This window comes from Lepidochelys kempii, chromosome 3 (genome assembly GCF_965140285.1).
Source record: "Lepidochelys kempii isolate rLepKem1 chromosome 3, rLepKem1.hap1, whole genome shotgun sequence".
NCBI lineage: Eukaryota > Metazoa > Chordata > Testudines > Cheloniidae > Lepidochelys > Lepidochelys kempii.
This window is the reverse complement of record NC_136382.1, coordinates 140754-160994: the sequence shown is the minus strand read 5'-3', so window position 1 is coordinate 160994 and position 20241 is coordinate 140754. Positions and strand designations below refer to the sequence as shown.

Here is a 20241-nt window from a genome sequence, read left to right as displayed (position 1 = left end):
AAATAATCCAGTAATGAGTGCCATTGAAAAGCCTATATATCAGGGAGTGTCAGTGATCCCATAGCTATTTCATTGGGGTTTGCATGGTGTCCCTCCCGTACTGTCCTCTTGCTGCAGAATTGTGCTGCACATTAGCTTTCAATTTTAAAAAACATAGTGTTAAAATTTAATTTTTTTTTACTTTGGTGCTTTCACCCATGCTGCCCCACATGCTTGGCAAGTGTTTCCTGTAAGCATTCACAAAGGTACCTCATTATCCACCTTTAACTCCCTCTTCAAAACAGTCCTTTGCCACAATGCCTACAAAAAACTTGACAATAGTTAGGCTGTTGGTGTGCAAAGGCTATTGTCTATAATGCAGAGCCATACTGTCTCCTTGTTCACTTGTACCCCTCCATCTGCCCATATCCATCTGTGGTCCTTGCCTCATACTTGATTGTAATCTCTGTGGGTCAGGTACTGTGTCTTTTGTTCTGTATCTGGATAGCATCTAGCACGGTCAGGTCCTGGCTTCTAGGCATGATGGTACTACTACAGATGATAATGATTAAGTGAACAGAGTGTAAGCTGTTGCTGTATCCTCTTCCTGAAACATTAACTCTGTGTGAACTGCCCCATTCATCGTAGCACGATGTTGACTTTGAGACATGATGATAATTTAAAATGTCAACTCAAGTATTTCACTGATAATTTTAGTAGAAACATCCAGCTAATGAGTTTATTCCACAGTTCCAAATGGCCTCCTCTGTCTCCCCAGCTGCTAAAAGTACCAACAGCCTGCTCCTGCTATGTAGCTGTGAAAACCCTTCTGCTTTCCTCCCTGACAGTTCTGTGATGCAGTTAGGCGTTGTCAGTACACAAATCTACACATGTTGACATCTGAAAATGTGGGGACAACATAATGCTGAATTCAATAACAAAATAAATTAACTCCAGCTGCTGAATCAATAATGCTATTTCTTATAGCACTCTTCTTCAGTATATACCAAAGTGCTTCCTAATCTTTAATGTAGTTGTCCTCACAACACCTGTCATTTCAGGAGGGGTACTATCCCCGTTTTACAGATGGAGAACTGAAGCAGAGAGAGGCTAAGTAACTTTCCCAAGGTCATACAGGAAGTCTCTGGTGGGGAAGGGAATTGAACCCAGTTTTCTCATGTCTTAAACTAGTGTCCTAACCACTGGACCATCCTTTTCATGCATGGGTCCTTTGGCCAGAGCATGACTTACAAATATTCTCTACTGATTGCATGATTTGTTTTCATACCTAATTCAGTAAAATTCTGCTGTTTTGTATGTAAATAAATGAGTATCTCAGATTTTCTGGTTGTATCACTAGAGAACCACAGAAATCAGGTGGGTTTTACCACATACTTTAGGCCTTGATAATATTGCAAATGTTCTTGTACTTTATAACAATTACTGCCTACCCTGGATGTTTATTATTTGTATTATGGTAGTATCAAAAGGCCTAAGGTCTGGGCTGCATTGTGCTGCACAGACAGAGGAAGACCCTGTCCCTGCTCCAAAAACCTTCTAATCTCAAGACCAAAATTAGATGAGATGGCACAACATATAAACAAAGTGATCAGGGTCATGACAGGCCATGTCTTGTAGTTCCATCCAGGGAACTGGGGCACAGAGACTAAGTGACTTGCCTACGGTCACACAGTAAGTCTGTAGCAGACCACAGAATTGAATCCAGTTTCCCAAGTTCCAGGCTAGCCCCTGGCCTATCCTCCCTTTCTAGAAAGCTGTGGGATGCTTTGTTTTCCATTGAGTTATCTGTAAGCTCCTGAGGACAGGGACCTTGTTGCCTGTCCTATCTATAACCGTGTGCTCCTGCTCAGTTGTCTTATCATTCCTTCTGCTTGCCCTTTCATTCACACCATCCCCCATTCCGATTCACTTCTCCACTCCATGCAGCACCCCGAATTATAATAAGTCTTAGATTAAAAAAGTCTGTTTAGGTCAGAGCAGGGACTATGTCTTCTTTGTTTTTAAAGCCTCTTGAATCATAGAAATGTAGGACTGAAAGGGACCTCGAGAGGTTATCTAGTCCACCCTACTTCCCTGTGCTGAGTCAGGATCAATTAAGCCTAGATTTATCCAACCTGTTCATAAAAAATCTACAGTAATTAGAATTCCACAACCTCCCTTAGTAACCTATTCCACAAGGTAACTAACCTTATCGTTAGAAAGTTTTTCTTAATATCTAACCTAAATCTCCCTTGTTCCAGATTAAGACAATTCTTGTCCTACCTTCAGTGGACATGGAGATCAGTTAATAATCATCTTCTTTGTAACAGCCCTTAATGCATTTAAAGACTATCATCAGGTCCCTCCTCAGTCGTCTTTTCTACTGACTAAACAGGCCCAGTTTTTTAACCCTTCCTTATAGGTCAGGCTTTCTGAACCCTTCATAATTTTTCTTGTCCTCTGCACTCCCTCTAATTTGTCCACATTTTTCCAGAACTGGACACAGTACTCCTGCGAGGGCTTACCAGTGCCGCATAGAGCGGAACAGTTGCCTTCCATATCTCACATATGACATTCCTGTTAATACATCCCAGAATATTAGTCTTTTTTGCAACCACATCACTTTGTTGGTTCATATTCAGTTTGCCATCCACTATAACTCCCAGATCCTTTTCAGCAGTACTACCAGCTTGCAGTTATGCTCTATTTTGTAGTTATGCATTTGATTTTTCCTTTTTAAGTGTAGTACTTTGCACTCATCTTTACTGAATTTAATCTTGTTGGATTCAGACCAATTCCCTAATTTGTCAAGATCACTTTGAATTCTAATTGGCATCACATTAGCTATCTGCCAGTCATTTAGTACAGAAGCTGATTTAAGTGAGAGGTTACATACCACAGTTAGTAGTTCTTCAGTTTCATATTAGAGTTCCTTCAGAACCACTGAGTGAATGCCATCTGGTTCTGGTGATTTATTACTGTTTAATTTATCAATTTCTTCCAAAACCTCCTATATTGACACCTCAATCTGGGACAGTTTTCAGAATGGAGAGAGCTAAGTAAGTGTCCCCAAGCGATCTGTACTGGGACCTGTGCTGATCAACATGTTCACAAACTCGAGATAGTTAAGTCCAACGGAGACTGTGAAGAGTTACAAAGGGATTTCACAAAACTGGTTGACTGGGCAACAAAATGGCAAATGAAATTCGGTGTTGATAAATGCAAAGTAATTTTTTTTTTATATAATAGCCATAATCCCAACTGTATATACAAAATGATGGGGTCTAAATTAGCTTTTAGCACTCGGGAAAAAGATCTGAGAGCCATAGCAAGTAGTTCTCTGAAAACATCTGGCTCAATGTGCTGTGGCAGTCAAAAAAGCTAACAGAATGTTAAGAACCATTAGGAAAGAGGAAATAAGACAAACTCTCCATCATAATGTCACTATATCAATCCATGGTACTCCCACACCTTGAATACTGTGTGAAGTTCTGGTCGCCCCATCTCAAAAAAGATATTTTGGAAAAAACAGATCAACAAATGATAAGGGTATGGAACATCTTCCATATGAGGAGAAATTTAAAAGATTGGTACTATTTAGCTGGGAAAAGAGACTACTGCGGGGGGGAGAGGGGGAGAATATGATAGAGGTGTATAAAATCATGAATGGTGTGGACAAAGTGAACAGGGAAGTGTGGTTTACCCATCACTTAACTCAACAACCAGGGCTTACTCAATGAAATTAATAGACAGCAGGTTTAAAACAAAAGGAATTACTACTTCACTCAATGCACAGTCAACCTGTGGAACTCATTGCCAGGGGACGTTGTGAAGGCCAAAATTATAACTGGATTAAAACAAGAATTAGATAAATTCATGGAGGATAGGTCCATCAATGGCTATTAGCCAAGATGGTCAGGATGGTCAGGATGCAATCCCATGCTTTGGGTGTCCCTAAGCCTCTGAAGTGCTTATATACAAATGCACAAAGCCTTGGAAACAAGCAGGGAGAACTGGAGGTCCTGGTGATGTCAAGGAACTATGACGTGATCGGAATAACAGAGACTTGGTGGGATAACTCATATGACTGGAGTACTGTCATGGATGGTTATAAACTGTTCAGGAAGGACAGGCAGGGCAGAAAAGGTGGGGGAGTAGCACTGTATGTAAGGGAGCAGTATGACTGCTCAGAGCTCCGGTACGAAACTGCAGAAAAACCTGAGTGTCTCTGGATTAAGTTTAGAAGTGTGTGCAACAAGAGTGATGTAGTGGTGGGAGTCTGCTATCGACCACCGGACCAGGGGGATGAGGTGGATGAGGCTTTCTTCCGGCAGCTCACGGAAGCTACTAGATCGCATGCCCTGATTCTCATGGGTGACTTTAATTTTCCTGATATCTGCTGGGAGAGCAATACAGCGGTGCATAGACAATCCAGGAAGTTTTTGGAAAGCGTAGGGGACAATTTCCTGGCGCAAGTGCTAGAGGAGCCAACTAGGGGGGGTGCTTTTCTTGACCTGCTGCTCACAAACCGGGTAGAATTAGTGGGGGAAGCAAAAGTGGATGGGAATCTGGGAGGCAGTGACCATGAGTTGGTTGAGTTCAGGATCCTGACGCAGGGAACAAAGGTAAGCAGCAGGATACGGACCCTGGACTTCAGGAAAGCAGACTTCGACTCCCTCAGGGAACGGATGGCCAGGATCCCCTGGGGGACTAACTTGAAGGGGAAAGGAGTCCAGGAGAGCTGGCTGTATTTCAAGGAATCCCTGTTGAGGTTACAGGAACAAACCATCCCGATGAGTCGAAAGAATAGTAAATATGGCAGGCGACCAACTTGGCTTAATGGTGAAATCCTAGCGGATCTTAAACATAAAAAAGAAGCTTACAAGAAGTGGAAGGTTGGACATATGACCAGGGAAGAGTATAAAAATATTGCTCGGGCATGTAGGAATGTTATCAGGAGGGCCAAATCGCACCTGGAGCTGCAGCTAGCCAGAGATGTCAAGAGTAACAAGAAGGGTTTCTTCAGGTATGTTGGCAACAAGAAGAAAGCCAAGGAATGTGTGGGCCCCTTACTGAATGAGGGAGGCAACCTAGTGACAGAGGATGTGGAAAAAGCTAATGTACTCAATGCTTTTTTTTGCCTCTGTTTTCACTAACAAGGTCAGCTCCCAGACTGCTGCGCTGGGCATCACAAAATGCGGAAGAGATGGCCAGCCCTCTGTGGAGATAGAGGCGGTTAGGGACTATTTAGAAAAGCTGGACGTGCACAAGTCCATGGGGCCGGACGAGTTGCATCCGAGAGTGCTGAAGGAATTGGCGGCTGTGATTGCAGAGCCACTGGCCATTATCTTTGAAAACTCGTGGCGAACCGGGGAAGTCCCGGATGACTGGAAAAAGGCTAATGTAGCGCCAATCTTTAAAAAAGGGAAGAAGGAAGATCCTGGGAACTACAGGCCAGTCAGCCTCACCTCAGTCCCTGGAAAAATCATGGAGCAGGTCCTCAAAGAATCAATCCTGAAGCACTTGCATGAGAGGAAAGTGATCAGGAACAGCCAGCATGGATTCACCAAGGGAAGGTCATGCCTGACTAATCTAATCGCCTTTTATGATGAGATTACTGGTTCTGTGGATGAAGGGAAAGCAGTGGATGTATTGTTTCTTGACTTTAGCAAAGCTTTTGACACGGTCTCCCACAGTATTCTTGTCAGCAAGTTAAGGAAGTATGGGCTGGATGAATGCACTATAAGGTGGGTAGAAAGCTGGCTAAATTGTCGGGCTCAACGGGTAGTGATCAATGGCTCCATGTCTAGTTGGCAGCCGGTATCAAGTGGAGTGCCCCAAGGGTCGGTCCTGGGGCCAGTTTTATTCAATATCTTCATAAATGATCTGGAGGATGGTGTGGATTGCACTCTCAGCAAATTTGCGGATGATACTAAACTGGGAGGAGTGGTAGATACGCTGGAGGGGAGGGATAGGATACAGAAGGACCTAGACCAATTGGAAGATTGGGCCAAAAGGAATCTGATGAGGTTCAATAAGGATAAGTGCAGGGTCCTGCACTTAGGACGGAAGAACCCAATGCACAGCTACAGACTAGGGACCGAATGGCTAGGCAGCAGTTCTGCAGAAAAGGACCTAGGGGTTACAGTGGACGAAAAGCTGGATATGAGTCAGCAGTGTGCCCTTGTTGCCAAGAAGGCCAATGGCATTTTGGGATGTATAAGTAGGGGCATAGCGAGCAGATCGAGGGACGTGATCGTTCCCCTCTATTCGACATTGGTGAGGCCTCATCTGGAGTACTGTGTGCAGTTTTGGGCCCCACACTTCAAGAAGGATGTGGATAAATTGGAGAGAGTCCAGCGAAGGGCAACAAAAATGATTAGGGGTCTGGAACACATGAGTTATGAGGAGAGGCTGAGGGAGCTGGGATTGTTTAGCCTGCAGAAGAGAAGAATGAGGGGGGATTTGATAGCTGCTTTCAACTACCTGAAAGGGGGTTCCAAAGAGGATGGCTCTAGACTGTTCTCAATGGTAGCAGATGACAGAACGAGGAGTAATGGTCTCAAGTTGCAGTGGGGGAGGTTTAGATTGGATATTAGGAAAAACTTTTTCACTAAGAGGGTGGTGAAACACTGGAATGCGTTACCTAGGGAGGTGGTAGAATCTCCTTCCTTAGAGGTTTTTAAGGTCAGGCTTGACAAAGCCCTGGCTGGGATGATTTAACTGGGAATTGGTCCTGCTTCGAGCAGGGGGTTGGACTAGATGACCTTCTGGGGTCCCTTCCAACCCTGATATTCTATGATTCTATGATTCTATGAATGCCAGCCACTGGATGGATCACTTGATAACCCTGTTCTGTTCTTTCCCTTTGAAGCATCTGGCATTGGCTGCTGCCAGAAGACAAGATACTGGGCTCAGTGGACCATTTGATCTGACCCATATGGCCATCCTTATGTTTTAGGAAACAAAGGGTAGGAATAAATAGTCAGTTTTCATAATGGAAAGAGTTAAATAGTGGTGTCCCCAGGGGTCTGTATTGGGACCAGTCCTATTCAACATATTCATAAATGATCTGCAGATGTGGTTGCCCCATCTCATAAAAAATATATTGGACTTGGAAAAGTACAGAGAAGGGAACCAAAATGATTAGGGGTATGGAACAGCTTCTGTATGAGGAGAGATTAATAAGATTGTGACTTTTCAGCTTGGAAAAGAGACGACTATGGGGGGGATATGATTGAGGTCTGTACAATCATGATTGGTGTGGAGAAAGTAAATAAGGAAGTGTTATTTACTCACAAGAACTAGGGGTCACCAAATGAAATTAATAGGCAGCAGGTTTAAAACAAACAAAAGAAAGTATTTTATCACAAAACACACAGTCATCCGGTGGAACTCTTTGCCAGAGGATGTTGTGTAGTCCAAGACTATAACAGGCTTAAAAAAAGAATAAAATAAATTCATGGAGGTTAGGTCCTTCAATGGCTATTAGCCGGGATGGGCAGGGATAGTGTCCCTAGCCTCTTTTTGCCAGAAGCTGGGGATGGGTGACAGGGGATGGATCACTTGATGATTACCTGTTCTGTTCATTCCCTCTGGGGTAACTGGCATTGGCTACTGTCAGAAGACAGGATACTGGGCTAGATGCATCTTTGGTCTGACCCAGTATGGCTGTTCTTATGTTTAATCCTGTCCTTGAAAGTGCTTGCAACCTCTCCCACCTTGGTGTAATCCACACATTTTATAAGTATACTCTCCGCTCCATTATGAAAATTATTAATGAAAATATGAATAGTAGTTAGACCCAGGACTGACCCCTGCGGGACCCCACTAGATATGCCCACTCTTTGACAGTAAAGCCACTTTATAGTGATTTCATCTAGACTACATTTCCCTAGTTTGCATATCATAATGTCATATGGGACTATGTCAGAAGCCTACTAAAAGCAAGATATATCACATCTAATGCTTCCCCTCTTTCTGTTAGGCCAGTAACCTTGTCAAAGAAGGAAATTAAGTTGGCTTGGCATGATTTGCTCTTGACTACCCATGCTGGGTATTTCTTATTCTTATTATCCTCTAGGTGCTTAAAAATTGATTGTTTAATCATTTGTTCCAGTATTTTCCAGATGTTGAGGTTAGGCTGACTGGTCAATAATTTCCTGGGTTCTCTTCTCCTTTTTAAAGATGGATACTATGTTTGCCCTTCTCCAGCTCTGCGGGGAATCACCTGTCCTCCATGAGTTCCTGAATGTAATCAGCAAAGGTTCCAAGATTGCTTTAGCTAGTTTAAGCATTTTAGGGTGAATTTTATTCTGATTTGTCTAAATAGTCTTTATTCCCTATTCTGGCTTGTGTTCCTTCCCGCTTGTCAGTATTAATTGTGTTAAGCATCTGGCAAATCATGGCATCATATAAGTCATTAAAATAATGCTATGCACACTTATCGTCCTAAATAGTTAATTGTACTGAGCTGCTTTATAATACAAGACCTAAACTCTGAATGGTAGCTTTCTGCATAGATTTTGAGGCCAGGAGAGACCAGTAGACAGTTCCATGACTACAGTGTGGATGCCCTTTGGTGTAACAGAGGGTATTGAGGTGCAAGGTGGGCTCCACCAGGGATCAATGCTTAGTCCCTCACTAATCATAATTGTGATGAATTTCATCAATAAGAAAATAAAAAATGGAATATTGTTCTAAATTGATCTTTGTAGACAATATTTCTCTAATGCCCAATGCTGAGGAGGATTTGGTCAAGGCAATTAACAAATTGTAACCTCAGAATGAGTAAAGCAAAGACTAAAATCGTGTGGGGTGGCTTGGCTGGAACCAAGATAGACAAATACCAACATTGAGAGCCAGCACCTAAATCAGGCTTCTGCAGTAAGTATCTTTTGGGCTCATTAATGGCAAATGGCAAAGTCAACAGAGAACCACAAGCAAGGCTGTTGAGTGCAGCGGAACTGTAGTGTTCTATGATAAATGGATGTCCTTGCAACTTGAGGGACAACTACACAAAACCATGGTAAAACCAGCTGTTCTATACAGATCAGAGATGTGGGTGACAGAAGAGAGGCACTTGAGAAGACTTGAAACTATTGAAGTGAGATATTTAAAGGCATTGAGGGAGTGACATTGCTGGACCTCATGTGGAATGATGTTTTCAGGAGTGAGACCAAGATCTGTGTTGTTGGAGAGAAGCAGCAAGAGTGGAGGCTGAGATGTTTGGGCATGTATGAAGGATGAATGAAGGGAATCCTGTTAGGGAGATGTTTGAAACTAGAGTTCATAAGCTGAGAATAAGAGGACACCTAAGAAAATTGTGGATAGACTGTGTACGGGCTCACAAAGTGGGTATGGATTGAGCATTAGACTGGCAATCATGTCAGACTGATCCAGTGGCCCAACCACAGCTAGCTGGGAAAAAAGAAAGAAGAAGAGAAACTAGTAGTTCTAATCTTACTTGTATAAATACAAGGTTCCCTTCTGGCCTTAGGAATCTATGTATTTGCCTCAGTATCACTCTAGGAGCCCATAACATATATGTTTAAAAGATGAGTTTTTAGTTTCTGTCCCAGAATGAGAGATTTGCTTTATACCCCATGATAATCCATCTTTTCTTTAATTAGAAAACAGACTTGATTTTTTTTCCCCTGCACTTGCCCATCCTCTCTACTATATACAAGGAATTCATTATTTTTGTGCATTGGATTGTGTTGCCCATATTTTTTACTATGATTCAGCTGAACATTATGAATGTAAAGATACTATATTGTCAGTGTCACATTGTCTTTATTATTTATGCTGTGGCAGTGCTTAAAAGCCCCAATGAGGACTGGGTCCCTGGAGCCCTGTTGTGCTAGACACTATACACATGTATAGGAAGGACCTAGTCTTTGCCCCAAAGAACTTAGTCTAAAGACAAAACAAAATAAGAGGGTGTAACAAACTGAGTGAGTGAGGAAGAGATGATGAATGTAGCAATGACAGGAACATAGGCTGTATACTCAGCTTGATGGTTCTGGGTCATTTGAAGGATTATAGTTATAATACATTTAAAATTGATAGCAGTCCCCATGGGTCATTTCCCCAGACATTGTTTTGACTGGTAACTCCAGAATTCATCTCCCACAAAGGTTAGTGTGACAAGGTCGGGCCAGATGGCTACAGAAGAGTGATAGAAGGCAGATATATTAGCCCCAGGTTAAGTAGGTCCCTTTTCCCTGGGTAAAATAACAGGGAAGGTTCCAGAACAATCAGGAACTTTCTGGAAACAATTAAGGCAGACAGGCTGATTAGAACACCTGCAGCCAATCAAGAAGCTGCTAGAATCAATTAAGGCAGGCTAATCAGGGCACCTGGGTTTAAAAAGGAGCTCACTTCAGTTTGTGGTGCGTGCAAGGAGCTGGGAGCAAGAGGCGCGAGAAGCTGAGAGTGAGAAGACATACTACTGGAAGAATGAGAAGTACAAGCATTATCAGACATCAGGAGGGAGGTCCTGTGGTGAGAATAATGAAGGTGTTGGGAGGAGGCCATGGGGCAGTAACCCAGGGAGTTGTAGTGGTCATGCAGCGGTTACAGGAACCACTGTAGACAGCTGCAATCCACAGGGCCCTGGGCTGGAACCCGGAGTAGAGGGTGGGCCCGGGTTCCCCTCAAATTCCCTACTTGATACCGGAAGAGTTGAACTGGACTGTGGGTTCCACCAGAGGGGAATGTCTCTGGCCTGTTCCCGGTCCACTAGGTGGATCAGCAGAGACTGCAGGGATTGTTCTTCTTCCTTTCCCCATGCTTGCCAGTGATGAGGCTAACTGAGTGAACGGCAGATTTGAGCCACAAAAGTGGCCAAACTGAGGGCTGCTGTGAACCTCTGAGGCGAGAAAATCCGCCAATAAGCGCAGGACCCACCAAGGCAGAGGAGGAACTTTTGTCACATTATTTATAATCCTTTATATGAACTGTGTCTCATTTAGTTTCTGGAACATACATTTCTTTTGTAGGTGGTTGGTGTTTCTGCTGTGCTGGGTACAGGACTGGATGAATTTTTTGTGAAAGTCTCTGAAGCTGTAGATGAATATGAGAGGTGAGGTGGTGGTTTTCAGTGTGAGGGAAAGTGTCCTTGATCTAAAGAATGCTGCTCAGCTACCAATTCATGTGCTTGTTCCTTTGCTTGAAGGCGTGCTGGTCTTTTGCAGCTCAGTTGGCCTAGAGCAGTGGCCCTGAACTGTGGGGCGTGGAGGAATGTTTAGGAGGGTGCAGTGGGGCCCAGACCAGCCCCCACAGGGGATGGTGAGGGAGTGCTATCCAGCTCAGCCCAGCTGCTGCTCTGCTTTGGACTATGACTCTGGCCCCAGTCCTGGCTCCCAACCATGGCTCCGGGGTGTGTGGGGGGGGAGGGGTGACAACCAAAAAAGTTTGGGGACCACTGGCCTAGAGTATTTGTTATAGAACACCTGTCCTGTGTATGCTAGAGTACACAAATAAGACATTCAAACACACAAACTGTCCAAACATGAATTTCAAAATTGGTAACTGCTCAATAGAAAATCCACAAAACACCAGTACAGAGAACCCTTTCAACTCACCTCCTCCTTAGATTTGCCTCAGGATAGTCTAGGTTTGCATTGTATCCAGAAAGCAAACACAACAGGGCTCTGACAGACTCAGTGGTGAGCAAATGCAAGGAACCTTCACAGAAAACATCCTGCCAGCAAGCCCTCTGCTGTTTAAACTGTTGAAGCTCCAGGTCAGGCATCTCTGCTCGTTGCAGTTGTGCCTCTCCCCTCATGGAACACTGCCAGATTGTTTGGTTGCCTTATACAGTCAAACTCAACACCTTGAACTCAAACTTGACACCTGTGAGTAGACTGTAGGTCATGGAGCACTGGTGAAATGTGCTGCCTATGTGAAACCCTAATGAATAAGTAACATTCTGCAATAGCTTTAGCTTCCAAATAGTCCCACTGTGTAGCGCCATGTAAAGTGTGCCAGAGTAGTGTAATCGTGAGGTGAGAGAGTCTTGGAAAACTGTAACAAGTCCTGCATCTGTGAGAAATAAATCTCTCTTTTTACTGGGTACAGATGCAAAAAGTACTCTAGGCTAGGGAGTGCTTCCAGGAATTAGCCCTTCTAATCAGGCCCACGAAGTGCAAACCCGTGAGACACTTGTCTCTACTCCTAACCCTAGTTGTCACCTACCACCCCACACTGGAACCCCTGTGGAGTATTATGAAACAACTACAACCCATACTCAATAGGACATCCCACCCCCCCAACACACCTTTCAAGATCTAGGGGTCCTACACATCTCTATCACAACATGTGGTATATCTCATTCAGTACATTTTAAATGTCCCAACAACAACTATGTGGGTGAAACCAGACAATCACTGTGTTCTTAAATCAGTGGTTCTTAACCTTTACTGCAGCCTGCACCCCTTTGGTTCTCAAAATATGTTCTACTTCAACGATTTTTGATAAGGGGTGCGAGGTCAGTTCTTTAAACCTAGATATAACTATAGAATGAAAGAGAGAGAATTATATACGTATAAACATAGGTTTGATGAAACAAAGTAGTTGTACTTACGTGCCTGTGCTTAATTTGTGTTTTCGATGATTTACCTTCTAAAAAAGTCTGGCCAGTCTCGCACCCCCCAGAAAGGGCATCTTGCACCCCCAGGGGGTGATTGCACCCCAGGTTAAGAACCACTGTCTTAAATGAACTCTGACAGGAAATCCTAACACAGAAACACCCTATCACCTGTGGGTGAACACTTTTCACAAAGCAATCACTCCATGTCTGACCTATCTGTTTCAAAAGATGAGTCTGGGAGCTTAAATTCATGAGTTTGCTAGACACTAAAAATCATGGTCTTAATAAAGACAGGATCTGTAACCCACCAACCCCCCTTTTTGTCCTATGACCACAGCGGTGTTAACGGGCCACTTCACCTTGAATGGTAGGGCTAGTCTACACTAGAAGCACTACTTCAGTGCAGCTGCACTGCTGTAGCATGTCTGGTGAAGATGTTCTATGCCAGTGGTCTCCAACCTTTTTATGCCCAAAATTACTTTTTGAATTTAAAGGCAACCCAGGATCTACCCTGCCCCTTCCCTGAGGCCCCCCCACTTTCCTAAAACCCTGCCCTGCTCACTCTATCCACCCCTGTCTTGGTCACTTGCTCTCGCTCACCCTCACTCGCTTTCACCGGGCTGGGGTAGGGAGTTTGGGCTTGGGAGGGGGTGCGGGCTCTGGGCTGGGGCCAAGGGGTTCACAGTGTGGGAGGAGATTAATGGAAGTATGCTCAGAGGCTTAGGTAATGGACAGATGTTGTTGATAAGTAAATGTTCAAAATGTTTCTCTTTTCAGGGAGTATCGTCCAGAATATGAGCGTCTGAGAAAATCATTGGTAAAGGTTTACAAATATTTCACACACAGGCAGTGTATTCTGGGGTCAGAGTGCCAACTAGTCTGCTCCAGCTTTCCTTCAGAACCCCAGCTTCTCAGAGTATATTCTGGTTATTTTCCTTAAAAGACTTATCCAATCTGGATTTAAATTTCCACTGCACTGCAGAGGCCCATTATTTAATTTACTAATCACACTTACAGTGAAAAGCCCTTTCCTGAGACCCATTCTCGGTCTCTCCTTTGCTAGATTTGGTATGGTGTGGTTTTATTTTGTACAGCAGTCTTTTCTAAAAACCACGCACCCTCCAAATGCTTTAATGCTTGTAACTGAATGTGGTAAGACTTGGACAGTGTGTCTGAGAGCCATGAGGAAGGCAAATAAGGTGTAGTGTGTGTACGGTGGGGAATAGATTATAAAGCAAGGAGTGAATAATTCTACTATACAAGCTGTAGAGAAATTATTCTTGGAATCCTGGACATGGTTATAGTCACTTATCTTCAAGGGATTACTAATCTAGAAGGATCCATGTACCTTGAGGGGTGGAGGGCACCATTTGTTATGACCTTCCAAAGTGACGTTTTAGGTCTTTGTATACCACCTCAAATTCCCATTTTGGCTTACATGAAGATATCAAGTGTGTTAATAAAGTAGAAGACAGAGATGTAACGTTCATGTTAGAGATGAAAAATGTCTTCTGGCTGCCCTGTTTTATGCAAAGTTTGGATTCTAGCTCCAGTCTGGTAGGTTACTGTACCCTTTTTTTCTCTTCCTCTGGGCTGTCCCTTGCCATCCTGAACTTTTCTGATACCATAGAATAGAATCATATGACTGGAAGGGATCTCGAGAGGTCATTTAGTCCAGTCCCCTGCACTAATGGCAGGACAAAGTATTATCTAGACCATCCGTGAGAGGTGTTTGTCTAACCTGCTTTTAAAAATTTCCAGAGATAGAGATTCCACAACCTCCCTATGCAATTTATTCCAGTGCTTAACCACCCTGACAGTTAAGAAGTTTTTCCTAATGTCCAACTTAAATCTCCCTGGCTGCAATTTAAGCCCACTGCTTCTTGTCCTATCCTCAGAGATTAAGAACAATTTTTCTTCCTCCTCCTTGTAACAATCTTCTATGTACTTGAAAACTGTTATCATGTTGCCTCTCAGTTTTCTCTTTTCCAGACTAAACAAACACAGTTTTTTCAATCTTCCCTTATAGATCATGTTTTCTAGACCTTTAATCATTTTTGTTGCTCTTCTCTGGACTGGCTCCAATTTGTCCACATCTTTCCTGAAATGTGGCACCCAGAACTGGACACAATACTCCAGTTGAGGCCTAATCAAAGTAGAGTAGAGTGGAAGAATTATTTCTCATGTCTTGCTTACAACGCCATTTCTTCAGTTTATCCAGATCATTTTGAATTATAATCCTATCTTCCAAAGCACTTGCAAAACCCCTCCCAGCTTGGTATCGCCTGCAAACTTTTTATAAGTGTAATCTCCATGCCATTATCTAAATCATTGATGAAGATATTGAACAGAACCAGACCCAGAACTGGTCCCTGTGTGACCCCACTCGTTATGCCCTTCCACCATGACTGTGAACCACTGATAACTACTCTCTGAGAATGGTTTTCTAACCAGTTGTATACCCACCTTATAGTATTTCCATCTAGGTTGCATTTCCCTAATTTATTTATGAGAAGGCATGTGAGACAGTATCAAAAGCTTTACTAAAGTCAGATATACCATGTCTGCCACTTCCTCCTTATCCACAAGGCTTATTATCCTGTCAAAGAAAGCTATCAGGTTGGTTTGACGCAGATTTGTTCTTGACAAATCCATGCTGACAGTTACTTATCACCTTATTGTCTTCTAGATGTTTGCAAATTGATTGCTTAATTATTTGCTCCATTATCTTTCCAGATACAGAAGTTAAGCTGACTGGTCTGTAATTCCCCGGGTTGGCCTTATTTCCCTTTTTATAGATTGGCACTATATTTGCCCTTTTCCAGTCTTCTGGAATCTCTCCCGTCTTCCATGACTTTTCAAAGTTAATTGCTAATGGCTGAGATCTCCTCAGTAAGCTCCTTGAATATTCTAGGATGCATTTCATCAGGCCTGGTAACTTGAAGATATCTAACTTGTCTAAATAATTTGTAACTTGTTCTTTCCCTATTTTAGCCTCTGATCCTACCTCATTTTCACAATGTTAGATGTCCAATTACCACCAACTGCCTTGGTGAAAACCGAAACAAAGAAGTCATTAAGCACCTCTGCCATTTCCATGTTTTCTGCTATTGTTTTTCCCACCCATTGAGTAACGGGCCTACCCTGTCCTTGGTCTTCCTCTTGCTTCTAATGTATTTGTAGAATGTTTTCTTGTTACCCTTTGTCTCTAGCTAGTTTGAACTCATTTTGTGCTTTGGCCTTTCTAATTTTTTCCCTACATACTTGTGTTATTTGTTTATATTCTTCCTTTGTAATTTGACCTAGTTTCCACTTTTTTTAGGACTCTTTTTTTGATTTTTAGATCATTGAAGATCTCCTAGTTAAGCCAGAATGGTCTCTTGCCAGACTTCCTGTCTTTCCTACGCAGTGGGATAGTTTGCTCTTGTGCCCTTTATAACGTCTCTTTGAAGAACTGTCAACTGTGTTCAGTTGCTTTTCCGCTTAGACTTGCTTCCCATGGGATCTTACCTACCAACTCCCTGAGTTTGCTAAAGTCTGCCTTCTTGAAATCCATTGTCTTTATTTTGCTGTTATCCCTCCTACCATTCCTTAGAATCATGAACTCTACCATTTCATGATCACTTTCACCCAATCTGCCTTCCACTTTCAGATTCTCAACCAGTTCCTCCCTATTTGTCAAAATCAAATCTAGAACAACTTCTTCCCTAGTAGCTTTCTCCACCTTCTGAATAAAAAATTGTCTCCAATACATTCCAAGAACTTGTTGGATAATTGCATCTTGTTATGCTTCTTTATTATTTCCTCATATGCTTTCCATAGTCTACTCTCATTTGCCCTCAGTTATGCTATTAGTCCAAGTCTGTGTCCTAGGGTCACAGAGTCTGCCACTCCATGACCTCTAGGGATGAGCGAACTGATTGAGATAAAATATAAAGTGATCTGAACCTCCAGACAATTTGAGTTTTACCTTTCACTATGTACAACTTTGAACAATAGCTAGACTCATCTTTATGATCCCTGCTCCTACCCCAAAGTTCCTGTCTAGGGTGCAGAAATATTTTTCAGAGAGAATAATTTGTAACCACCAAATCGTATTTCTGCAATACGCCCCATGTAGACTAGTGCTGTCACACTCCAGCTAACATAGAATGTTGATCAGTTGAGCATTTTTGACTGTGGAACTTACTGTGCCAGTTCTCTAAAGATTCTGCTGGCTTTCTGTTCCTTTCAAGTTGCAACTTTAGGTGTTGATAGTGTTTAAAGTCCTGTGGTCCAAATTCTGTTTTCAGTGATTCAAGAGTAACTAATTAAAGTTAGTGTATTCCACTGAAACAAAACAGATTGTACCCCTACATGCTTTGCGTTCTGGATATCCAGGAATCACCTCTCTCAATGCACTAGTGTGACAGTTGACACTGGATGGCTTAAAGAGCTCCTGGTGGAGGTTCCTCAGCTCTAGACTTCACTTCCCTCCTCTGGTCCAACAAATTCTGCTGTAAAGTCCATTTATTGACTCATACCTTTACCCAATGTTTGGGTAGACCTCTCTTCTGGAGTGGAAATATTGTTTTACTTGTGTTACTTTAACTGTGTCCAGAGACTCTGTGGTGGGTGTTATATTAATCACGCTAAAATGTTCCCTTGTGTAGGCAAAAGCCCAGAGCAAGCAGCAGAAAGAGCAGCTGGAACGTTTGAGGAAAGACATGGGCTCTGTGGCTATGGAGAGCAACTCACTTGCAGGTAATGAAAGGGTTTTATGTGGTGAAGTAATTTAACTTCAGACGAGTCTCTGTAGAGTTTGCCTTGAAAATTCTTTGGAGCTTTTCTTTTCTTTTTATAAAAGCAACTTAGTCCCAGTGAAGGGCACAGACCATTTTCCTGTGGGAGGGTCTCATCTTCTATGCCAGTGATTCTCAAACTTCATTTTCCGCGGACCACTTGAAAATTGCTGAGGGTCTCAGCGGACCACTTAATGATCTTTCCAAATGTTGTTTGCACCATTAGATAACTATTGTAAAGCACTTTGGATAAAATCGCTATATAAAAAAACCCTTAATTAATATTTTTTGTTCTACAAATAAAAGCACACAACTAATATTTTAATATCAATAGTCTTACCTTTCCAATGCGATGGATGTGTCCTCTCTCCCCTGCTGCACCAGCCCCCGAGCTGGAGCTGGGGAAGAGTGGGGTCTCTTCCCCCGCCACAGTAGCCACAGAGCTGAGGCTAGGAAGGAGGGCTGTCTCTCCCTGGCAGCCACAGCCCTGGAGCTGGGGAAAGTCGCCTCTTTCTCTGACCGCCGCAGCCCTGCACATCCCAAATTCCCCCATCCCCTCTTCTCACCTCTCTGCCCCTCCCAGTTACACCCTATTCCCCCAAAGCCACCCGCTAACCTTACATGTGCATCTTCTCCAGGGTCCAGGCACCTAATTAGTGGAGCCACACTTGCGTGGCTCCATAGTTAGGTGAGTGGCCCTTCATTCTCTCATGTGCGGCTGCCCAGGCCTGCACCTTAGAGGGAACAATCCGTGGACCACCTGAATGGAGCTTGCGGACCACAGTTTGAGAACCTCTGTTCTATGCATTAGCCCCAGCAGAAGGTCAGGGAAAGAAGAACCCTGGTGCCTAGCCAATAGGGGAGTGGGCATGCTAGAAATAAATAGTTTGCGTTGATACAACATTCCAGGCAGGGTGACATAACAATTAAATTGGCGTCCAGCAAGAATTCAACAATATGGGTGGAGCTGTAATCTGTGGGGTTCTACAGGGAACATGCTACTGTGCAGCATCTCACATTTTCGCGCATGTATTTGTGTCTATGGGGGCCATGGGGTATGGTCCATACTTGTAGGGTAGGTACCAGTAGCTGTGGTTGCTGTGCACAGATGCTTACGTTATGACATATTAGGGAATTAGGTTGTTGTCAGTATGAGAATTTGTCTTTAGAAGCTTCTATTTCTCACTAGATTCTTCTGACACTTCTGCATTGGGCCCCTCTGACTTGATCATGACACGAGGAACTTTGGATGAGGAAGATGAAGAGAGAGTGAGTGATACTGATGATATTGACCATCAAGGTAAGGGAAATCAAGGCTGCCTGTGGCTTGGAATTACACAACGTGCCCCCTGGGAGGGGAGATCAGAGGTCAAGTGCATGGCTGTTATGGTGAGTGAGAGAGCTGATTCAGAGTTTAAGGTCAAATGAGGTGGGAGGCCAGGGATCAGACAGGTCATCAGTGTAGCCATTGGAGACACCAAGGGTGGGAAATTGTGAAGAGAGCAAGAGCGACAGCTATGAATCCAAAATTGGAGAGGAATGGGTCACAGTCAGAGAGAGGCAGGTAACTGTGATGTGGAACAGGAAGGGGGGAGTCAGATGGAGTCATTCTTCAAAAGAATGGGGTGAAGGAGGAGAGGTTGGAAGTGACAAGAGTGGAAGAGAAACCTGTGCCCACCATGTGGGACAGTTCAGAGCAACTGCACCTCTGTTTCCCCTCAGTGGTCCCTCAAGGACACGTAACTGTCATGCTTCCAGTTCTCCAGCAATTGCCTTTCTTGAGCACTCCCTTCCGACTCAGGTATTCCCATGCTGCACAGTTCCCTGCCTTCACTGTATTATTCCTAGCAGAGGCACGCTACCCAAGCACAGCTGCGTGATTTCTCTTCAGACATGGAGAGAAGTGTGACTGTCCACACTTACAGTTAGTTACAGCACAGCTCTTTTTATGCAAGCCCATTTTATTCTTAAGGTAAAAACACTACAAAGGAAAACATATTAAAAACAATAAAGAACCTAAACAGTTGCTAATAAGCTTACCAGAGATCACCCCAACCCTAACATGCCTCTGGCAGGAGCAGTCCTTCAACACCCCATCTAAGGGATTTCCTTGTGGATTCATGTTAATCACAGCTCCAGCTTAGACCAAGCACATGGTCTTATGGCGCCTCAGTAGGCCTAGTCCTTCCAATCCTTCCCTAAGGATTAGGGCCTTCTGTGGACTTGAGGTCCTTTCTGTTTGCTAGATCAGGAAGAAGGCCCAGAGTTTATTTAAAACCAGGATATTTATTCAAAAATCCTTTCTTGGTCTGTTGGTCCATGGAGAATCCTTGACTTTAGCAAAGCTTTCGATAGGGTCTCCCACAGTATTCTTGCCAGCAAGTTAAAGAAGTATGGGCTGGATGAATGGACTATAAGGTGGATAGAAAGTTGGCTAGATTGTCGGGCTCAACAGGTAGTGATCAATGGCTCCATGTCTAGTTGGCAGCCGTCGTCAAGTAGAGTGCCCCAAGGGTCCGTCCTGGGGCCAGTTTTGTTCAATATCTTCATTAATGATCTGGAGGGTGGCGTGGATTGCACCCTCACAAGTTTGCAGATGACACTAAACTGGGAGGAGTGGTAGATACGCTGGAGGGTAGGGATAGGATACAGAGGGACCTAGACAACTTAGAGGATTGGGCCAAAAGAAATCTGATGAGGTTCAACAAGGACAAATGCAGAGTCCTGCACTTAGGAAGGAAGAATCCCATGCACTGCTACAGACTAGGGGACCGAGTGGCTAGGCAGCAGTTCTGCAGAAAAGGACCTAGGGGTTATGGTGGACGAGAAGTTGGGTATGAGTCAACAGTGTGCCCTTGTTGCCAAGAAGGCTAACGGCATTTTGGA

At 43.6% G+C, this 20241-nt stretch overlaps 1 protein-coding gene across 5 annotated transcripts in view; it reads left to right on the top strand.

Moving 5' to 3' along the window:
• Positions 1 to 20241, top strand: part of GPN1 (GPN-loop GTPase 1) — a 125370-nt gene that overhangs the window by 35230 nt on the left and 69899 nt on the right. For 4 of the 5 annotated variants that reach the window (XM_073335385.2, XM_073335386.2, XM_073335389.1 and 1 more), the window contains 4 exons: positions 10983 to 11065; positions 13352 to 13391; positions 17227 to 17317; positions 18545 to 18655. In XM_073335385.2, the coding sequence (XP_073191486.2) occupies positions 10983 to 11065; positions 13352 to 13391; positions 17227 to 17317; positions 18545 to 18655 (325 nt within the window). Of the gene's footprint in view, positions 1 to 10982; positions 11066 to 13351; positions 13392 to 17226; positions 17318 to 18544; positions 18745 to 20241 lie in introns of all 5 variants that reach the window. The other variant, XM_073335387.2, reaches the window with a different exon arrangement.